This window comes from Sminthopsis crassicaudata, chromosome 1 (genome assembly GCF_048593235.1).
Source record: "Sminthopsis crassicaudata isolate SCR6 chromosome 1, ASM4859323v1, whole genome shotgun sequence".
NCBI classification, from domain to species: Eukaryota; Metazoa; Chordata; class Mammalia; order Dasyuromorphia; family Dasyuridae; genus Sminthopsis; species Sminthopsis crassicaudata.
In genome coordinates this window covers 590,105,148-590,126,525 of record NC_133617.1, presented here as the reverse complement: position 1 = coordinate 590,126,525, position 21,378 = coordinate 590,105,148, and the positions used below count along the sequence as shown (strand labels likewise).

Genomic DNA, 21,378 nt, shown 5'->3' with positions numbered 1-21,378 from the left:
GCCTTTCTTTTTGAGACGAAGCTGGCAATCTCTGGAACCCCAATCCCAAGTTCCTGACTATAGATCTATATTCAGATGCGTTTTTCATGTCTTGCATGATCATGGTGGGGAAAGAACTTTTGACACTCAATCCCCTATTTAATATGCAGAGAAGATGAAATGAAGGGGTATTCAAGTTAGAACAATATTAAATCTAGAGGGCAGGGAGATGGCTCACAGATTCCATAGTGTTGAAACATGAGGCAATACTATTAGAAAAGAATGCTCCATAATCCAAGATCATAATTTTAATCCTGCTTCCTTTTTGTCCCCTGGAGAACAGAACTATTGCTGTATAAAACTGTATGACTATTGCTATTTTGGGAAATTTACTAGTCTGTGTATAATCTGATAATTTCTGTAAACAGGGGGGGAAGGGAAACTGAGATTTCAACTGGTCAGAAAATTGGGAAAAACTGATGTCTTATTTCAGTTCAGGCCTAATTGGAAACTACTTACTCTTTGCTTACCTCATCATTTTGTTTCCCTGATGAAGGACCTCGAAAATAGACATAATTTGGGTACTGAACGGAACTCTGGAAAAGGTAAAAGATTTTTTTTCTTTTTTTGCACCGGACATCCAGGCTGCTTCTGGCCTGGATCGTTGTTAGAGCTCTATGCTCGGCACAATTCTTTTAAGAATTGCTGCGATTGACGAAAGGTCTCCTTTTGTCTCGCTCTCTTGTCTCTACAGATAAGGGAGAGGCTGCAAAAAGTTGAAAAAGCTCTTTACCTGTCCACTAGCTAGACACACCTGATTTTAGCAGATGCTGGGTTTGGAGAAGGCTGCGGAGACAAAAGGCCTTTACAGGGGACTCTAGCTGAAAATTTGCTAGACTATGATTGGCTGGCTTATGTTTTAACTTTGAATTATTGTCCTGACTCAGTCCTGCCTCAGTTTCCCTGCCTCTTAGTTCTGCAAACCTCCCCCCCTGCTGCCTCTTTATCAGAATACTTGATAAGACCTTATGTTTCAGAATAGCAGAATGTCTCTCCCATTACAAGTTAATGGGAATCTATTATCAAAACTTCTTGAATTCTCTTGTGTGGAATTAGACATTCTGTATGATTGTATTTGCATTGGGTGTTTTTAAAAACAAACTGATTTGTATGAATAATGTTCACTTATGAAAGATCTACTTGGATATAAACTCATTGGGACAAATTCCTTATTGTTATCAACAATAAGGTTATGATAAATATTTGTTTAGAATTTATGTATGGTTCTTCTAGGATGGTAAATGGGAAAAGAAATGGGTTTGTTAGAACTTCCACTGTTACCAAGGGCAGTCTACCTGCCCATTGGTCTGCTCATACTTGTGAATTGCTGTGAATTGTATGCTTTAAATCAAGCGTTAAAATTATTGTGTGACCAAGATGGGAATATATATACTGATTCTAAATATGCCTGGGGTGTGGTGCATGTATTTGGGAGGATTTGGGAGGAAAGAGGATATGTAAACAGTAAAGGTAAAGAACTGGTTCATCATACACTAGTCAGAGAGATACTAGAAAATATTCTGACTCCTAGGAATATAGCAGTAATACATGTAAAGGGACATCAGATGGGAAATTCTTTTGAGGAAAGGGGAAATAGATTAGCAGACCGGGAGGCCAAGGGAGCCGGAGATCAGGAAATCTCTCATATAATGGCTTTGATACCTGTACTTCCCCCTAGTCTACCCTCTCCTAGTTTTACTCAGGAGGAAAAAGAGAAAGCCTCAACTCTCGGAGCAGTTGAGAACTCGGAAGGACGATGGCTCTTACCTGACGGGCAGAGAGGTACTGACCAAAGCAAGTATGAGGCAAGTCCTTCAGCAACTGCACCAGGGCAGCCATTGGGATGTCCAAAACCTGTGTGATGCTATACTGACAAGGTATGTTTCCCCCGGCCTATATACTATGGCTCGACAACTGGTGGACGGTGGTCTTGTTTGTCGAAGGACTAACAGGGCTGCCCAACGCCAGCTTCCAAAAGGGGGACCACCTCCTGGAATCAGACTATTCCAAAGCATCCAGGTGGACTTTACTGAGCTGCCACCAGTGGGTCGAGTTCTTGCTGGTCATAGTGGACCATCTGACCTCATGGGTGGAGGCATTCCCGTCAGGCCGAGCAACTGCCTCGACAGTAAGTAAGGTCTTATTAGAACAAATTATTCCTAGGTACGGAATGGTGGAGAGGATAGACTCGGGTCAGGGAACACATTTTTCTGCCCAGGTATTGCAGAATCTGATTAGGGCCTTAGAAATCACTTGGGATCTCCATACCCCTTGTCATCCTCCCTCTTCTGGGAAAGTAGAAAGGATGAACCAAGAAATAAAACGGCAGCTGACTAAGTTATCTTTAGAGACCCAACTACCTTGGACGAAATGCCTTCCTCTCGCTCTGGTTAGAATCAGGACCAAGCCACGTAGAGATATTGGGCTTTCACCTTATGAATTATTGTATGGTCATGCTTTCCAGGCTTATCCTAAGGGAGACTGGGACCCTATTTTAGAAACTAAGGATTTGTTTGTTAAGAGATATGTGAAATCATTGCTGGAACATTTGCAAGGACTTCAACAAAAAGGGCTAATAGCTCAGACTTCTAGGTTTCCCTGTTCATAGAATTCAGGTTGGTGATTGGATGCTGATCCGTTCCTGGAAGTACGAGAAGCTGACTCCGTGTTGGGACGGACCCTACCAAGTGATACTGACTTCAGATACTGCGATTCGCACCCAGGAACGAGGCTGGACACACCACACCAGGACAAAAGGACCTGTGGCGCCACCTTTATCAGAGTGGACAGTTGAAGACAGGGGAGACCTCCAATTACATAAGAGGAGGGGACCTCCACTGAATGGGAACACTGATTCTGAATCCAGTGCATTGTAACTGTATGACTTCTCTTTTCTTACTCTGGGTCTCTTTGCCTGTTTGTGATTTGATATATTTTCCTTTGGGAAGTTCACCTTAACTTCACGGGGTTATAATAGTTGAACATTATGAGGCTCTCCCTAAGCTTTGGTTTTATCTATTTCCTTATGACCTTCTAGAGATGAGAACCAATTTCTCCTGCTCATGCAGAATATAGGGAAGACATTTAACTTATCAAATTGTTGGATCTGTGGTGGATCCCAACAATTGAACCAATGGCCATGGGTACCTGTCCCCTTAAGCCCAGCCTGGATCCTTAGCAACAGATCCCAAATTCATAATGGGACCGGTTTCCAGATTTGAGAAGAGAAACATCAGTGGTCATTGACAGAAGATAGGAAAGGGAAATACTGCTTAAATCAGACAGGACAAGGTTTGAAGCTGGGAATTAGTGTATGTGAGTGGACCTATTCGAGAACAGACCTGAGGCCAAAGACAATTGATTGTACAAAAATGTCTAAATATTGGCGGGATACGGGGAGGAATCCTCAATTGAAGTGTGGGAAGGACTAGAAAGACTGTACCTTGGATGTTCTCCCAGAAATAGGAGAGCAGGGATATTGCTATCAACAAGTCACTACTGCTGAGTGTAATGAAGTAGAATGGGATGTATTGAGATGTATAAAAGAGAATAAGAGGAAAAGGAACATATACATTGGGTACAGTTACCAATGGGGTTGGTATAATGTCACCCCAGGGACACCCGGGCAACATGGGACTCTGTTTTCCACATTTTGGAGTACCTCTAATCTAACAGGCCAGTGGCCAGTTGCCAATTGTAGTTGGAGAAAAGAGCAAGGTTTATGGAAATGCCAGTATGACCCCTTTGTGGGGGGAGCCCCCTAGGGACGAGAGACCAACAATATTACCCTTTTACAAGGAATAGCTCAGACATATTTCCAAGGGAACAACCTGCTCTAAAGGGTCATTATTGGATCTGTGGTTTAACTGCCTATACTCATCTGCCTCTTAATTGGACAGGGAATTGTTATATTGGACTAATAAGGCCAAAAGTTTTCTTTCTTCCCGAACAGGCAAACCAATATTTAGGGATTCAGTTGTATGATAATTTGGGAAGGGAGAAACGGAGTTTAGATACCTCCATCACTTGGACTGGAGATGCAAATGGTTGGGGTGAGGCCTGGCCTCCAGAAAGAATAGTCAGAGTATGGGCCAGCGACCTGGGCTCAAGATGGAAGTTGGGGATATAGAACTCCAATATACATGTTGAACAGGATAATTAGGCTTCAGGCAGTTGTAGAGATTATCACCAATCAGACAGCTGAGGCACTACATCTTTTGGCTGATGAAGCTACTCAAACCAGAGAGGCTGTTTTACAACATAGACTTGTGCTGGATTATTTGTTGGCTGAGGAAGGGAGAGTTTGTGCTAGACTAAATTTATCCACATGTTGTATAAAGATTGATAACAATGGTAATCTAGTGAAAGAAATCACTAAGAACATTAGGAAGCTTGCTCATGTTCCTGTACAGACTTGAACCTCACTGTTCAATACTTCTTGGTGGTCCTGGTTTGGGGAAAGCTGGTGGAAGCAGCTCCTTTGGTTTGGCCTTATAGCTCTTAGTGGTGTTATATTACTCCCTATCTGCATCCCCTGTTTGATCAGATTAATAACCAGAATTGTCCGAAATTCATTATCTGGAATGGTTAGGCTAGAGGAAAAAGCTGAGGGGTCTGTTAGATTGAGGGTATTAAAAGGACAAGGATGGGAGCCAGTAAAACAGTGGCAACAAGAACCAGAAGGAAACGAGGAATTTGATAGGGAATGTGAGGTTATGTTACAAAAATTTGAAGAGATCTCAATGTACAAATAAGAGGAGGGACTGAATGAGATAAGGTGAGATCTCTCAAGACAGTTGCGAAAATCGAGTAAGGCTTCATCTACTTCAGAGTTCTAGTAGGCCTGAAGGACTTTGAAGTTCAAGTAAAGGACATTGCCTTCCCCTCCTATGATATCTCCCTATTTCATCCAAATATGGGCAACTATGTACTTATTGGTCAAGTTCAATTTCATGGGTAGATCTCGCGTTTAGAATGTAAGACTCTCAGCCAATGAGGATGAGGGTCAGTGGTGAGAGGGGGCGTTTTGCGTTAGGGATTAAAGGTGCTGTCCTGCCCACAGGAGGCGCTTCCTCTCTTCGATAGTCTACTCGAAGAGTGGGACGCCCTTCTCGCGAGAATGTACAATAAACTTTGCTTTTCTCTAGAGCTCTCTCCAGCTTTTTTTTTATTAAATGGTGACCCTTCACCATTTCCGTACCACACAATGTGAAGAAAAAATAATAGGCTTATTGTGAAGATAAAATGAGATCTTTATAAAGCTTTTTGTGAAAATTCAAGTATTATATAAATGCTAATTATTATTATTATTATTATTAAAGGAAGAACTTTGTAACAATTGCACTTACCTGAAAATGGAATGAGAACTAGTCCCTCAATGGATGAGCTACTTGTAGGAAATGCTGGGAAGGGGATGTACAGATAAAGGACTGGACTATATGACCTAGGCTCAACTCAAATATTCTATAACTCCCTATTTCAAAAACATATCCTGCCATTTACATATTGCTAAACAAAAAGTTCTCTTGGTTTTGAAATTAATTTTATTAAGAATTTAAAAGAATCATTTAAAATGAACATTTTAACACATAAAAAGGAGATTATGCATGCAATTGTGAGTTTCTGTTACTATTTTTGAAAGTGTTTATTAAAGATAACATGGGAATAATAAAACTGATGAAATTAGGTTTAATTGTGGTCTAGTGGCAGGTTCCGGGTACAGGGAGTCAAACAGAGCTCCCCTGCAACCCCTTTGGATTCGGTGCAATGATACAGAGTTAATTGAGGTCTACTAGTGGCGCAAGAGTCCTCTGTAAAGGAATGTACAGACCCAAAAACCTAGATTGATAATAGAGGTTTATTGTGGGGTTTAGAAGTAAGGTTAAAAGGTAGAAAGACACCAGAGCTAGGGTTGACATCAGTGGACAGAAATCCTTGACATGGCCGGCGTAAAGATATCATGTTTGGGACTTCTGCAAAGAGTGGACTCCAGTTTAGCCATTTTAATAGGGGGGGTTTGGACCATCTGAAGAGGCCTGTGGAAGAAGTCCCAGGTTGGCTTCCTGCTTGAGCTTCAGCCAAGGTTAGAATTTGAATAGAAATCAATGGGTTTTAAGGAGGAAACTGTGCTTGGGGGTGGAGCAGAGTCCCTGAGGCAGATTCCAAAGAGGTTTTAAAAGTTTTAGGATTTCCTCATCAAAACTGCTCTGATTGTGTTCCCTTTTAAACTTTCTAGTTTTCTTCTATGTATTTTAAATGTTTTATTGATGACTTTTTCTTTCTTTCCTTTTGCATCTCTATCATTACCCACTGTCTCAGATGTCCCACTTTAAAACAAATATAATCAGTCAAGAAGAGGAAATTAGTTATGTCTGAAAATATATGTTTCATTCAGTACTACATTGCTAGTCCTTTTTCTATGATTATCCTATGATATGAAGGTAGATAACATACTCCATCCTTTGTCTTTTGAAGTCATGGCTGGTCATTATATTGAATAGGAGATAGTATTTTTTTTTTTTTTATAGCTGCTTTTCTTTATTTATTGTGTTCATCGTATAAATTGTTCTCCTGGTTCTGCTATATCATTAAAATGTAAATATAATTATATATTGCTCTACAGAAATGATTTGCAAATAAACGTCATTTTATCTACACATCAAAAGTTTAGTATTTAAAGGAATCTAACAGTATAGTGAAGAATTCCGTTATAACATGAAAATTGTTCTCATCTATTTGGTAGTTAAGATTTTTGTATGTGGTTGAGTTGTTTTAAAGACAGACTCCTATATTTGCTAAATTTTTCTATAGCAGCTGCTACTTAATGGCTTCCTAAAACTTCAGATGAAAAAAAAATTGGCCATCTAAATTTGCCATGCACTTTCCCTTCTACTTATGCTCTTTCAAAGAATTGTTCATACATAGTCTTTTTGAATTAAGTAGAAAACGTTTTAATAATCTAAATCCTTCTTTCCTTTTCTCTTTAAAATACCATCTGTGGCTCTTGCTTTTTTTTTTTTTTTTCTTTTGTCTTAGAGTCACAGAATCAAAGTAGTAAGAATTAGAGATGGATTAGGTTAAATACTAATCTTTATCCACATAGATATCTATGTTTGAAAGTAAAGGTGTCAGTGAAGGGGAAGTCTAAATGAACAGAAGGGATAATTGGAATTAGACTGTTGGGATTTGTGAGTATTTGGTTTTATTCAGTATAATAGTCAGGAGGAACTTGAGTGAATGGAAGGAAGTCATTCAGCTTCACCTGTTATTCACACTATCTAACGCCAGAGGGTACTCTGGAGGTAGGCAATCTGAATATCAAAACGAAAAGCTCATTACCCTTGGCTTCTTCCATTCTGTGACTAAAGTGGAGATGCTCTTAAGCCTAGAGCAGGGTTTCTTAAACTTCTACTTTTGAGCCTAAACATATAGATACATTAAAGGGGTATACAAATCAAACATTTACTGATAATAAATTAAAAAGAAATTTATACATACAATTTGGCCATTTATTAAAGGCTATAGCAAATTTGTATACTATTGAGATGGATGTACTTGCTTATGTTTACATAAAGAATTAAATATTGGTGAAATATTTGTTTTTATTGTTGCCAAATAATTCACAACTCCACATTCAGTTAACTTGACCCCAAATGGGATCGACCAGCAGTTTAAGAAGCTTTGGTCCAGATTACTGGTTTGGAATATGCAATCAAAAAGCATGACTCAGCCAAAAAAAAGCTCCCCTTTGCCTTGTGTCTACTTTATTTCAAACAACAACTCTCCAGAGCTTTAATCCAAATGATTACCAGTGCAATGAATGTGCTTTCCCAGCCTCAGACCTGTAAAGTTCTTGCAAGTACTCCATAATGGCAGGCAGAACAAAAGCTCCAGAAGGGTAGTTCCATTTACTCTAATCAAGAGGGGCTAAAGGAGTATTTTTTTTTTTATCCAGTTAGATCAATTTCAAGAGTGTCCTATAGCTTCTTAAATATTGGCTTCACTCATGGGTGATTGCCCCATCCCATTTCTTCTTCTTGCCTGGCCAGGTACATACATTTCTTTCTTTAAGACTAGACAAATGAGTTTCCTTCACTTCAAGAATTGTGCCAGGACAGCAGGAAAGAGGAAATGGAAAGGTTCCTGTAAGCAAAGTAGTATTACTCCAATCCCATCCCCCATGTTCATTAGTTCTTTTAATATATCTTATCCTTTGCTTTTTCTCTTTTGTGTTTGCTCATGGGCACTTTTTTACTCTGCTTGCTTCAGGAACTGTATGCATGAATGCCAACAGATTGTTACAAATTATCTGTGGAATCTGAAGCTAAGAACTGGGAATCAAGCATTGCAGCCAAAAACAACAAGCCCAAGGGAGTATCATTTGAACATCTTTTACCTTCCTTCCCTTACCATCCCAGCGAACAAGATGTTTGAGTTATAGTGTCTTATTTAGTGAATTCCTAGAGAAAGATCTGTCACTTTAATTTTTCTTGTACTTGATCCTATTTTGTACCCTATGAATATGGCTATTTTAATTGGTTAGTGCCCAGAATGTAAACATAGATAATTTTTTAAAAGTTCATTTTTAAGCAGTTTGGATTTCAAAAATATGCCCATAAAAATGTTACAGTGGCTAGATTGCTAAACAATAATTTTTTAAAAGTTCATTTTTAAGCAGTTTGGATTTCAAAAATATGCCCATAAAAATGTTACAGTGGCTAGATTGCTAAACAAGCAAACAGAACTCTATACAACTCATAAAGTGAATTTGGGTACCTGAGAATAGGTGTCCTTGTGGGGGGGGGGAAAGGTTCTTCTTTTCCTCATTTAAAGCTGGTGCCTTCCCATCTGTGCTTCTTTGCTTTTTTTTTTTTTTTTTTTTTTGAGGCTGGGGTTAAGTGACTTGTCCAGGGTCACACAGCTAGGGAGTGTTAAGTGTCTGAGATCAGATTTGAACTCGTATCCTCCTGAATTCAGGGCTGGTGCTCTATCCACTGCGCCACCTAGCTGCCCCTCTTTTGCCCGTTCCTAAATATTCCTACACCAGCTTCAGCCTTACGCTCCACTTGCCCTTGCTTTTCCTCACAAAGGCACTGGCAGATTTTCCCCCCCTTGGCTTGGAATGCACTCTGCCCTCATCTGCAGGCTCCTAAGTGAATACTGCATAGTTGGACTCGGAGTCAGGCAGACATTTGTTCTTTGTTCTTGAAGAGAACCATGACATTAGGGAGCTGATGCCATGACAGACAACTGAATTGGATTTAAGTAAGGGGGGACTGTGCAAGGTCACCAGTCTCACTATAGGTCCAATGGCCAGATCTAGGACAACTGGAGTTGGCTCTGGATGAAATGGGAGATTTGGGCTTTTTAAAGCTAAGGTCAATAGGGCTCACTTTGACAGAATCCACACTCTTAGTGATTAGGGCTGGTTGGCAATTGAGGCAAAGAATCTTTACTTTCACCTAGTCAAAACAACTAACTAAATCTGGGAGGGGAAGACCCTCAGGGTTTCTGGTCCTAGTAGAAAAGATTACTATTTGTTTACATTCGATCTGAGCCCAACAAAGACTAAATAGACCTTGGCTGAGGACGTATTAGTAGGTGACTAATCCAAGAGAATCAGAGTGTCAGATATTTATTATCTATGTGACCCGGAGTCTCCTCAATTTCCTCATTTGTCAAATGAGCTGAAAAAAGGAAATGGCAAACACTCCGGTATCTTAGACGAGAAAACTACAAACGGGTTCCTGGAAAGTCAGAAGGAACTGAACCACCAAGCCCTTCTCCCGAGGTTACAAAGAAAGGCAAAGCCTGATTGATTGTATCTGGGAGCGATAAGGAACGCCCAGGAAGGCGGGAGGCCGGGAAGAAGAGGGCATCTCCAGCATTGGAGACAGTCGGTGGGGAAAACCCGCCCAGCTGGGAGATGGTGTCTGGCTCGAGGAAAGGAGTAAGGGTATATGTGTGGGTAGTCGCGGGAAAGTTTATACTGCATAAATGTGTATCATTATAGCATATTCAATATATATATTGAAATGAATATTTTAAAATTAAGTTCACAGGGCTCAGGTTGAGAACTCTAATTGACTCGAATCCCCCAGCTATTAATGTCCTTCCCCAATCTTATATTATATTGTATGATATATGTGGGTCCATGCCGACCTCTCCCCTCCCCCACCAACAGAATGTAAGCTCTTTGAGGGCAGGGTATCCCTTCTTTGCATCCCCAGCTCAGGCGCCTGTCACTGGGAGTGGCTTAAAATACACGGTGATTATACATTGGATCAGAATCTGCCCGTAAAAATAAAGCCGGGGCAAAACCCCAGCCCACTTCAACAGCACTCTGAGGGTTTGATTTATTTGCATTAAATACCCTGCTTCAAACCCCCGAGTAGGAGGCTGAGAGCCCACGGCCGTGACGCACTTCTCCGGCTCACGAGGTCCGCGGGGGAGGTGCGCCCCAGGTGAGCCCCCCACCCCCTAGTCCGGGTTGCCGGGGCGACGCTTCCGCACGCGCGGAGGGGGCGGCGAGCCCAGGGCGCGCGCAGCCCGGAGGAGCAGGGGAGTTGTGAGCAGGGTGGCTAGACCTGCCCGGCGCCGCCACTCCGCGGTCGGGAGCGCGCTCACTGCCGCGCCTCCTCTCCGCTCTTCCTCGGCTCTCGTCGGCGGCGGCGACGCGGCGTAGTAGACGTTGGGGCTGCGGGAAGACGACGAGCACCGGGATCGGGATGAATAGCGGCGGCGGTTTCACCTTGGGCCTGGGCTTCGGCCTGACCAACACGGCTGTGATTCAGGTGACTAACTTGTCGTCGGCGGTGACCAGCGAGCAGATGCGGACCTTGTTCACCTTCCTGGGAGAAATCGAAGAGCTGCGGCTTTACCCCCCGGAGTAAGTGCCTGGCTCTGCTGGGGGAGGGGCGCGGGGCGCGGGCGCCATAGAGACCGCGGGATGGGGGGGTCTGGGGCGCGCGTCGGCCCACGTGATCTCCGGGCTGCCGCCGCCGCCATGTTGGATCAGGGCACCGGGACCCCTGTCCGTCGGCGGATTCCCCCTCCTTTTCCCATTTCCTACCTTGTACTCACCCAAGTTGAAGCGTTGTAGCGGAATTGTGGGTGTTGCGATGTTGGTCGGACTAAAGACATTTGTCGATAGTGTCAGAAGAAGGGCTTTGTCCTTAAGCCTGTGTTCCTTCCCGGTCTGGGGTGGGGGTTGGTGTGTGTGAGTGTGTATGTGTGTGTGTGTGTATATATATGATTTTTTTTATTTTTGCCTGAATCTAAAATGGCCGCGGACGGGCCTAAACCGGGCCCTCATGGCGAAAGCCTGGGATTAGCTTTCTCGCGGAGGTCCGAAAGCACGGGGTTGGACCCCCTCGGAGGCGTGGGGGGTAACCTGGGCCTGGCTGCCTTCTCCCCTGCCTTGAGTGAGCTCCGCCAGCTGCCCTCGGCCCAGCGCCGGGTGGAGTCAGGAGTGAGGCTTCTTCCAGGTTCTGTGACCCGGGTTCTTAGTCTTGGCCGCCCCTTGCCATTTCCCCGGAAACCTATTTTGAGTTTTGGCTCTCATGGAATTTCCAGACTCCAAATTCCTCATTTTATGTCCTCATAAATGAGATTAGGGTATGATTGATTGGTATCAAGAAACTTAAAAAATTTCTGGTCTTTGTATGGTATATTTCACTCAAAGCCATGCCTTTTTTTTTTTTTTCTTTAAACCAAAACACTTAATTTCTATATAAACCTTCTATCCAGCAAGACATTCCGTATGCCTATAAAAAAGGTGGAAAGTAATTAAACAAAAAACAAGTTATTCGTCTGTAGCATGTTCTTTTCAGTTTTTGCTGTTACAAAGTAACTATTAATTGCTTCTAATTGCTTAAACATATTATCCCCTTTCCCCCAGGAGTTCATTTATTTATTTTTAACATGTAAAATTTTTTTTGAGTTCCAAATTCTTCCCCTCCCATCATTCTCTCTTCTCACCCATTGAAAAAGTAAGCATATGATGCTTATTAACATATAATTTTGTAATAAAGGCATTTGAGGGTCTTAGATCCTACATAAAGTTGGCTCAGTCAATTCAGTGTTTTTACCTAAATATTTTAAAAGTGGATTGATTAGTGCTTAAAAATCTGGTAGAGCCGGGTTTAAATCCCATTATCTCTCTTTGTGACCCTGGGCTAAATACTTAATTTCCCTGTGAATTTTATCCCTTATCTTTGTGGAAGGAGATATAATTTTCACTGGTCTGTTAGCTGCCAGGAAATGGGGGAAGGGTAGAACCCAAGATTTTTTTTTTTTTTTTTTTTTTTTATGAAGATGGATTGTAGTACTAGACTTGCAACTCATGTCCATATTTCTATTTTGTCCTTTCCTGTCCAAATCAAGACATTATGCTTCCAACAATATCTCTATGTAGACCAAAAGAAAAAGAAACAATCTTTGTCATCAAGGACATAGGAGAAATACAAGAACATAGATAAGTACACAAAGTAACTTATTATCCCTTTGTATTTACATCCCTGGTGGTGATGGAAATTACAGGACAGGAAAATGTAGAATTGGAAGGACCTTAGAAAGGAAGTGAAGGAATTCTTTCAGGGAATAAGTGGTGAAGCCATTTTTGAAATTCATCATAACTGCTTTTCTTGAAAAGTTTCTACTGGAGTTGGCATTTGAATTGTGTTTGAAAGGACACTAGGGATTCTGCAAGAGTGGAAATTATAAGGAGTACATTGCAGATGTGTGCTAAAGCAGAAATTGGAATTTCATGTGTTGAGAAACAATTAGCAGGTCAGTTTGAATAGAATCCTAAGTGCTTGAAATATTGAATAAAACTTGAAGGAAAGGTAGAAGTCCTATTGTGATAAGCTTTAAATGTCAAGCTGAGGTTTTTGTAATTTTTTTTTCTTAAGCCATTTTAACATTATTGCCAAAGTAATCTTTCTAAGAATACATAGTTAAGAAAGGTACACCCCTACTTAAAATACTAACACAAATTTACACTGTGCCTTAGCTAGACTACCTTTCTAGTGATTTCTTGATTTTATATTCTCTTTTGTACCTTAGTATTTATATAAGTTATCATTTGAAATGAATTCCTACCATTCTTTTAGCAGTTGAAATCCTTGAAAAGACAATTCAAATGCCACAGCCTTTGTGTTGCTTTTCTTGATTCTTCCAGCTAAACCTAATCCTTTCATCCTTGAATGTTTCATGCTTACTCTTTGATCTTTTATACACTTAGGTATTAAAAAAAAAAAAATCTGATGCTCCTGTGCAAATACTTTATTCATATTTACATTTAACATTCTTCATTAATGTAGTTTTTGTTTTTCCTGAGGCAATTGAGGTTAAGTGACTTGCCTAGGGTCATACAGCTAGGATGTGTTAAGTGTCTGAGATCAAATTTGAACTCAGGTCCTGACTTCAGGCCTGGTGCTCTAAACTCTACCTTACTAATTGTAGTTCTTACACTACAGAATTGCACAAAATGGACAATGTGAAGGAAGAAGTTGACCTGAAAACTCACTGGCTTTCCATTATAACACGATTAGAAAAAGCTTATATATAGAAAAATTTGCCTTTAAATAGACTATATACTATATATTACTATGCTGTAGTTGTACTGTAAGATAAACTCAACATGTTCTTAGATATTTTTTTTTTCCTTACACAAAAGTAATTTGATATTCTCTAAAGTATGTATTGATAGTAAAAGTTCCATATTTACTTCTACAGAGTAAGATGGAAACCATTTAGGCCCCCTGTTTATGAATTATTTGCATGAAAATCAATAGCCATCTAGTACATGAATTAACTGTTAGAAAACCCTCATTACTGTCATTACCTGTTTCTTTTATATGCTTAACTCATAACATGTTATCATTATCTGTATACTTATGTCTCTGTTTGATTAAAAGCTCCTTGAGGTAACATATAACTTTTTAATGTTTGGCTTCCTTAGCCTCCTTTTGGGGGAAGGGAATAAAAAGGGAATAAGCACTGTCTTAAACACTTTTACAAGTACTGATTCATTTGGTCCTCAAAACAACTCTGTGGTATAGGTGCTATTATTAGTATCTCAGTTTTATAGTGGAAGAAACAGGCAAACTGGGTAAGTAACTTGCTTAAGGGTCCATTAGATAGTCAGTGAATGAATTTGAATTTAACTCTTCTTGACAGGCCCAGCTGTTTAGATACATAGAAATATATAACACGTAAAATTTACAAACTAATATTCACACATGTGTATATATATATATATATATATATATATATGGTATTCTAAGTAGAGAAGGCATTTGATATTTATTTGAATTAAATTAGATGTGTATGTGTGAGTGAGATTTAAAAAAACATAGGTATCTAGTAATCTTAATGTAAATATTAAATCACTTATTTGTGTTTATGGTTTCACACCAAACGAGGTAATGGGCACATTCCAGCAAAAATCTTTCTATTAAAAATATCTTCTGTAAAAATATAACGAATGAATAGAAATAACATTAGCCCATGGAAGTAAAAACTGAAATTCTCCCTCTCATTAAATACAACTAAAAATTAATCAGCATAAATAAATCATCATAAGTTGGTTTTTTTTTTTTTCCATATAAAACATTTCCACGTGTCATTTTGTACAAGAAAGAGTCAAATAAAAGGGAAAAAAAAAGTGAACATAGCATGCTTCAGTATGTATTCAAAGAATGTCAGTTCTTTCACTGGAGGCAGATAGTATGCATTATTAGTCGTTTGGGATTTTCAGATCATTGTGTTGCTGAAAATAGCTAAAGTCATTCATAGTTTTTCATTAAACAATATTGCTATTGTATATAGTGTTCTTGTAGTGTACACTATGAATCAGTTCTTTTAAGTCTTTGTAGGTTTTTTTCACAGATCATTGTCATTTCATAAAGCACACTACTACTCCATTACAATCATAAATCACAGATTGTTTAGCTGTTCCCCAATTGAAGAGTATCACTTCAATTTCCAATTCTTAGCCACTATTAAAAGAACTGCTGTAATTATTTTTTGTGCAAATAGGTCCTCTCCCCTTTTTAGGGATGTTTTTGGAATATAAATAGTAATATTGTTGATTCACAAGGTATATATAAGTTTTACAACTCTTTGGGTATAGTTGCAAATTCACTAGAATGGGTCATTTTATAAGGCTTGAAATATTTTGTACAAATTGAAATACTTCTTTTTTTTGCATTTTCTTTGAAAAGAGATATAATGTTTTCCATTCTTAAACTGTATAACCAGACGGTAAAAATGAATATAACAACTAGCTGTTATAATTGTTGTTGTTTTGGGTAAATTTGTTTTGGGTAAGTTTTGCCTGCTGGGATGGATAAATATTTTCATCATGACACTTCAAATATTATATTGTGGATTTAGAGCATCTATTTTAGAACATTAATTAAACTATATTTTCTCATTATTCATGCCTTGACAGAACTATGGTTCTGAATTTAAAAATACATTTTTTTGTTTTTTAATTTTCTAATTATAACTTTTTTTTTTTTTGACAGTACATATGCATGGGTAATTTTTTACAACATTATCCCTTGCACTCACTTCTGTTCTGAATTTTCCCCTCCTTCCCTCCACCCCCTCCCCTAGATGGCAGGCATTCCCATACATGTTAAATATGTTATAGATATCCTAGATACAATAGTGTGGAGAATTTTTTTGATCAATTGGATCTGAATTAGATCTTCTCTTTGTTGAAGATACCCACTTCCATCAGAATACATCCTCATAGAGTATTGTTGTTGAAGTGTATAATGATCTCCTAGTTCTGCTCATTAGAAAAATAAAGTTGGAAATTATGATACGTATCTTTGAAAGAAAAAAGGTTTTTTCTTTCAGCAATGTAAAGATCCAGATTTTTTTCATAATATGGATTGAGATTCTGGTGTTTGATTTTGTTTTGTTTTGTTTTTTTTAATTTTAAAGGAATTTCTAAGCTCCTATTGTCATTTTAATTAGCCCTTTAAAAAAGTCCCAGGTCTTAGTGAACAGGATACTCTTATTTTTATTTTTAAAAAATAATTTTCATAACATATTGAATCTTATAAAAAAGTACATTAAAAATTCAACAGCTGAGTTGTATTTTTGACCTGCTGGTTCTTTTTTATTGTTCAGGTAACACAAGAAGTGAAACTAGTATTGCATTGAGTTCTGCAAATTGTTGTTAGTCTAAGTGTGGGGAAAAAACTTTTTAACATTTTCTTAAAATAGATTTTTTTCATAGTACTCAGTTGATGTTGATATTCACTGTGGTTCTATGGTTTTAGCTGTTATGCTTCTAAAGTAAATTTTTGATTCTTTTGAAAATTTTGGTTGTTAACAAAATTGACCACCTTTGAAAAATTCACTGATTTTCACTGATCACTTTTCAGGAATTTTGGATAATATCTTAATTTAAGTTCCAAGAGAATTAGTTATTTTTCATTTCTTAATTGCTGTTATTTATATTTTTTTGGTAGTCTCTGCACTAAATTTTTTGCCTCTTAGCTTAAATATCTCTTACTGAATGAGATTTCTAAGTTAAAAAAAAATCAATTTTAACAAATTTTTTTCTGGGGAACCCAAAGTACTTTCTGTGAAACATTGTTGCAAAATGCTATTTAAGATTTAATTTATATTGGATCACTTGCTGACTATGGGAAGGGGTGAAGGGAAGAGAGGGAAAAAAATTAGAACACGGAGTTTTGTAGAGGTGAATGTTGAAAATTATCCATGTATAGATTTTAAAGATAAAAAGCTTTAAGTAAAAAAAAGACTGGGGGTAAAAAGGTTAACTTTAAAAGAAGTTGTACTATTCCTTCTTGTATGAAATATAGTTGAAAATGATAGTCCTTTAGATTGTAATAAAAAATAAATATTCTAAACATGTCAGATACAATCGGGAGACTTTCTTTAGGCTGATTTTTTTTTTTTTAATGTAGATCTGTTCATATAAATTCTCCCTCATTAAAAATAAATAAGTATAAATAAAAATTATTAAATTAAATTCTTAATTTAATGGAAAAAATATTAGAACTAGATGTTCAGGAGGACAAACTCCCAACCTTAAAAAAATTCTGAATGTTAAAAGTTAGATTTACATTCTTTGAAAATTTCAGATACTTTCATATATACTTTTACCTAATAATTCTTTAAAACTATAGGACATAAAGATTATGTGACATACCTTAATAGAATGGCAAAGCACTCTCCAAACCAATGCTCATATTTAACCAGTAATTTTCACTGTATGTAGTTGTAATACATAAGTTTATATCCGTGATGTTCTGTTGTAAGCCCTTGGTGTGCCACATTTTTTTTCTCTGAACACTTGGATTGGCATTACCATCTTATTTTTAATACTTGATTGAAAGGTTTTATAGTAAAGAAGTATAACAGCAAAGACATCATGACTATTTTGTCATGTAGGACCAAAGTCAGGAATTGATGCCTGAATCATTTGTTGGATTAAGGAGAAGGGAGAAAAGAGCAAGATAATGGATACTAAGATGGAATCTTAGGGTATAGATATCCTAGGAAGAGCTGACTGAAGATTGGATAGGATGGGACAGAGATAAGGTTGTTGTAGGCCTGTGATGTAAAATCAAAATGTATCACTGATGGCTGTGTATTGACTTAGAAAACCACACATGAACATTATTGTATTTATTTTGTTAATCATTTCCCAATTACATTTTGGGCCAATTTTATTCCTCTGTTCTAAGAGACAATTATTTTTCCACTGTGAACCTTACTAGCTGTAAAAATAATTAAATTAATTGTAATGTTGGTTTAAAAAAAAATTAGGTTTTATTTATTTATTTACAATGAATACAACAACAAATAAGTTTTGTTTCTTACATCATGGTCCTCTAGATATCCTCTCCCATTGAACCATTCCATATAACATATACTTTCTTTTTTAAATATTTAACATAAATTTTAACCTCCATCAACACAGTAGCATTTACTACATATTAGAGTAAAAGGCTTGAGAGACAATGTTTTTTTCTTCAAAATTTCTAAATGGCTTTGTTACATGTTGTATTAAATGATATCAAAGGTCTTAACCTCTAAAATGATATTTATAAAAGTAATTTGTTTATAATTATGTTGATCCATGGGGCTTGCAGTATGTTTTCTTTGGATGAAAGTATGTTGTAATAAGAATTTCTAAACTTCATATGTATACATACTTTAAAAAATTGTCACCAAATTGTGGGATAGTGACTATATTTAGCCAAGTGGTAATATAGATAATATGAAACTGTTGCTCACATATACTTGACTTATATGGTTGGGACTACCCCTTAACAAGTGACAGAATAATAGAATTCCTGTCCTCTTGAAACTGTGGTCACCTTGCTTATTAGACAGTGTAGCAAATTAGGCTTTAGAAAAGGTATCCAAGATTTGTATAAGGTAACAACCTGATTTCCTTTAATCACTTTTGGAGGCCTTGTTTATGGTATGCCAAGTACTTTGTTGAGTACTATGATTAAAAAAGATAAAAATTAAATTCCCTCTTGGTTTCATCCACCTTATATTCTAAGTATTTGCATGTTTGGGGGGTGGGTGGGATGAATATTAAAGCATATTTATACTCTTGGAAAGGTCTCCTTTAAGGAGATTAGGAACTATTAGAGAATTAGGAGAGTAGGATGGTGATGGAATGTTGTTGGAGTAATAGCTAGTAGACCAGTTTGACTAGAATGTAAAATTCACGAAATAAAGATGTGTAGAGCAAGATTATAGGTGGAGACCCTTAAAAGGCCAGATGGCAGCTTTTCTGTTTTATTTCATAGGCATGGATAGCTATTAGACATTTTTTTGAGCAAAGAAGTGATGTGGATACATCTGTGTTCTAATTATTTTATTTAAGCAGTCGTGGAGAACACGTATAGGACTATCTTTTGGAGGTTATTAGAATTAATGAAGTCTACACTAAAGAGTTGGCTTTATGAATAGAGAGAAGAGGACTGAAAAAATATGATTAAAAATACTTGGCATCTGAATGTCAGGGGAGGAGAATGATTTTGGGATTATTAGTAGTATATAGCAGTTGTGTCATTCAGACAAAAAAGGGGACTTCTCATCTTAAAGGATACCTTCAAGTGGTACATTAATTTAATTTTAAAAATATTTTTTATTTATTTTGTTAGATATTTAGGTATTCCCATTTATATTTTATTCTGGTTTAGGTTGCACTGGAGAGATTTTGTGTCATTGTAAGACCATACATGCTTAACTACCTAGCTTCACTATCTCTAGATCAAATATTTGTTTTCAAACATCATTCAGACAAAGCACTGGGCTGTGTCCATTGCAAACTAGTTAGTTGATCTGATTTAATATATTAAAATAGTGGATGTCTGTTGAACTGCCTGCAAAGTTTGGTCAAGCATGTTATAGTAATTTACCTTAAGTGAGATAAAAATTTAAGTGATTTGTCATGTAAGATTTTTTAATTTTCCTTTTTAAAAGGAGAAACAAGGATTTAAATAAGTTTATAATAAGACTGATTGTTTTTCTTTTTATCTTGCAGCAACGCACCTCTTGCTTTTTCCTCCAAAGTATGTTATGTTAAGTTTCGTGACCCATCGAGTGTTGGTGTGGCCCAGCATCTAACTAACACGGTTTTTATTGACAGAGCTCTGATAGTTGTACCCTGTGCAGAAGGTTGGTATTTTAGATGTTTTTCTGTAATTTCAGTCTGTCCTTTTTGTTTGATGGCCTTTAGTTTTCCCAGAAATTGGCAAGTAGCTGGTACTCTGTTTTGTGTGTTTTAAAAACAAAAAATGAATTTGGAAATGGAAAAAAAAAGTTTTCATTTTAGTAGTAAAATACATGATTAAAATTAAATCATTGATTTTCTTGTTTTTAGCCATACATATATATTAAAATTTTTTGTGACAAGTACAAATTACAGAGTGTATTCTAAAAGGATTATGATCTTAACAAGGGTTATCATTTATTTAAACATCTCAGTGTTTGGGAGTTTGTCCTGAACATCTAGTTCTAATAGTTTTTCCCTTTGAGACAAAACAGAGTGGGCACAGTTTGCCAATTTGGGGTTATCTAAATAATGGTGTTTGTGTTAATGATAAAAATAAAATTAATTTCATTAAAATTATTGATCTTAATTTCACATTATTGATACTGATTTTATATAAAACAAATTTATTTTTTACTTTCACAGGCTTTTTTTGAAGTTAAAAAATATTTTCTAAGAAATCTCAACAGAAAGAGGCTAAAGGCCTTAAGGTTACTATTCATTAAGGTTAAGTGCCTTACATTTTCTTAAGAACAAATAATTATCAGTATTGATTTTTTTAAGTAATAGCATATTTAGTCTCTTCAAGTCATTTATAATAGTCCATGCTGTTGAAACATGAATACTTCAGGATTAAGCAGTTAATATTTACATTAAAAATTATACCTCCTATCACTTTAAAATAATTTCTTTGCTGGAAGATTTTGCCTTCTAACATCTAGGAATGATTGAAAATTTTAAATTAAATTCCTGAGATAGTTAATGAATACTTTCATTAGCAAATTCATATTATATGAATAAATTTGACTTTCTAAAAAGAAAGTTATTCTTAAAAAACAGATTAGATTACACTTTAGATTTTTGTATACAATTCAGGATGCATTATTTTGGGACATTATTAACATTAAAAGTCCAATCCAGTGAGGACAGTTCTGGTGGTGTTGATGTCCCAGGATAGAACATTCTGGATTTTTTTTTTTTTTTTTTTTATGAGTTTTAAAAATGTATGTTCTTCACAAAGAAGGGAATACAATTAATTATTTGTGTACTATTTCTTATAGTTTGATCAGTGAGGGTATTCAGTTTATAATAGTTGGGGAAAGGATGATAATTTTTTGCTTCTGCAAGGCTGGGAGAGAGGTAACAAATACACCATACCAAGTAGGAACTTCATGGAGAAGAATTCCCATAGAAGACATCTCTCCTTGGAAGTTGACCAACAAGCAACTAAGATTAAATGTCCAGAAGCACAACTGCACTTGAAAGACTGTACCATTGGTAGCAGAGGGTCTTATGTTAATTTACTGCTGAATCAAAGGAGAACATTTCACCTATTGCATTACCAGTGTTACTTTGGTATATTGTATATTTCATCCTTGCAGAGCTTATAACTTAATACTTGGGCAATTTTAACTTTGAGTTGTCTTAATTCCTTTTTTAGGGGTGATAGTCAATAAAGACTAAAAATCAAATTGTAATTATGTAAATATATTTTACAATTTTGAGATAGCATTTTAAAATTGTATTTTAGTTACAAGTAAGTATGAATTCTT

The 21,378-nt window shown here is 37.0% G+C and overlaps 1 protein-coding gene and 1 long non-coding RNA gene across 6 annotated transcripts in view; one reads left to right on the top strand and one right to left on the bottom strand.

Moving 5' to 3' along the window:
* Positions 1-8,892: 8,892 nt before the first annotated feature.
* Positions 8,893-11,656, bottom strand: LOC141551097 (uncharacterized). Its single transcript, XR_012484780.1, has 2 exons — positions 11,111-11,656; positions 8,893-10,889 (listed from the first exon to the last, which is right to left on the bottom strand). It is a non-coding gene; the product is annotated as an uncharacterized LOC141551097 (long non-coding RNA).
* SREK1 (splicing regulatory glutamic acid and lysine rich protein 1) overlaps positions 10,561-21,378 on the top strand; it is a 46,786-nt gene continuing 35,968 nt past the window's right edge. For 4 of the 5 annotated variants that reach the window (XM_074282377.1, XM_074282376.1, XM_074282375.1 and 1 more), the window contains exons 1-2: positions 10,561-10,927; positions 19,598-19,731. In XM_074282377.1, the coding sequence (XP_074138478.1) occupies positions 10,767-10,927; positions 19,598-19,731 (295 nt within the window). In that variant the 5' untranslated portion in view covers positions 10,561-10,766. The remainder of the gene's footprint in view (positions 10,928-19,597; positions 19,732-21,378) is intronic. The other variant, XM_074282378.1, reaches the window with a different exon arrangement.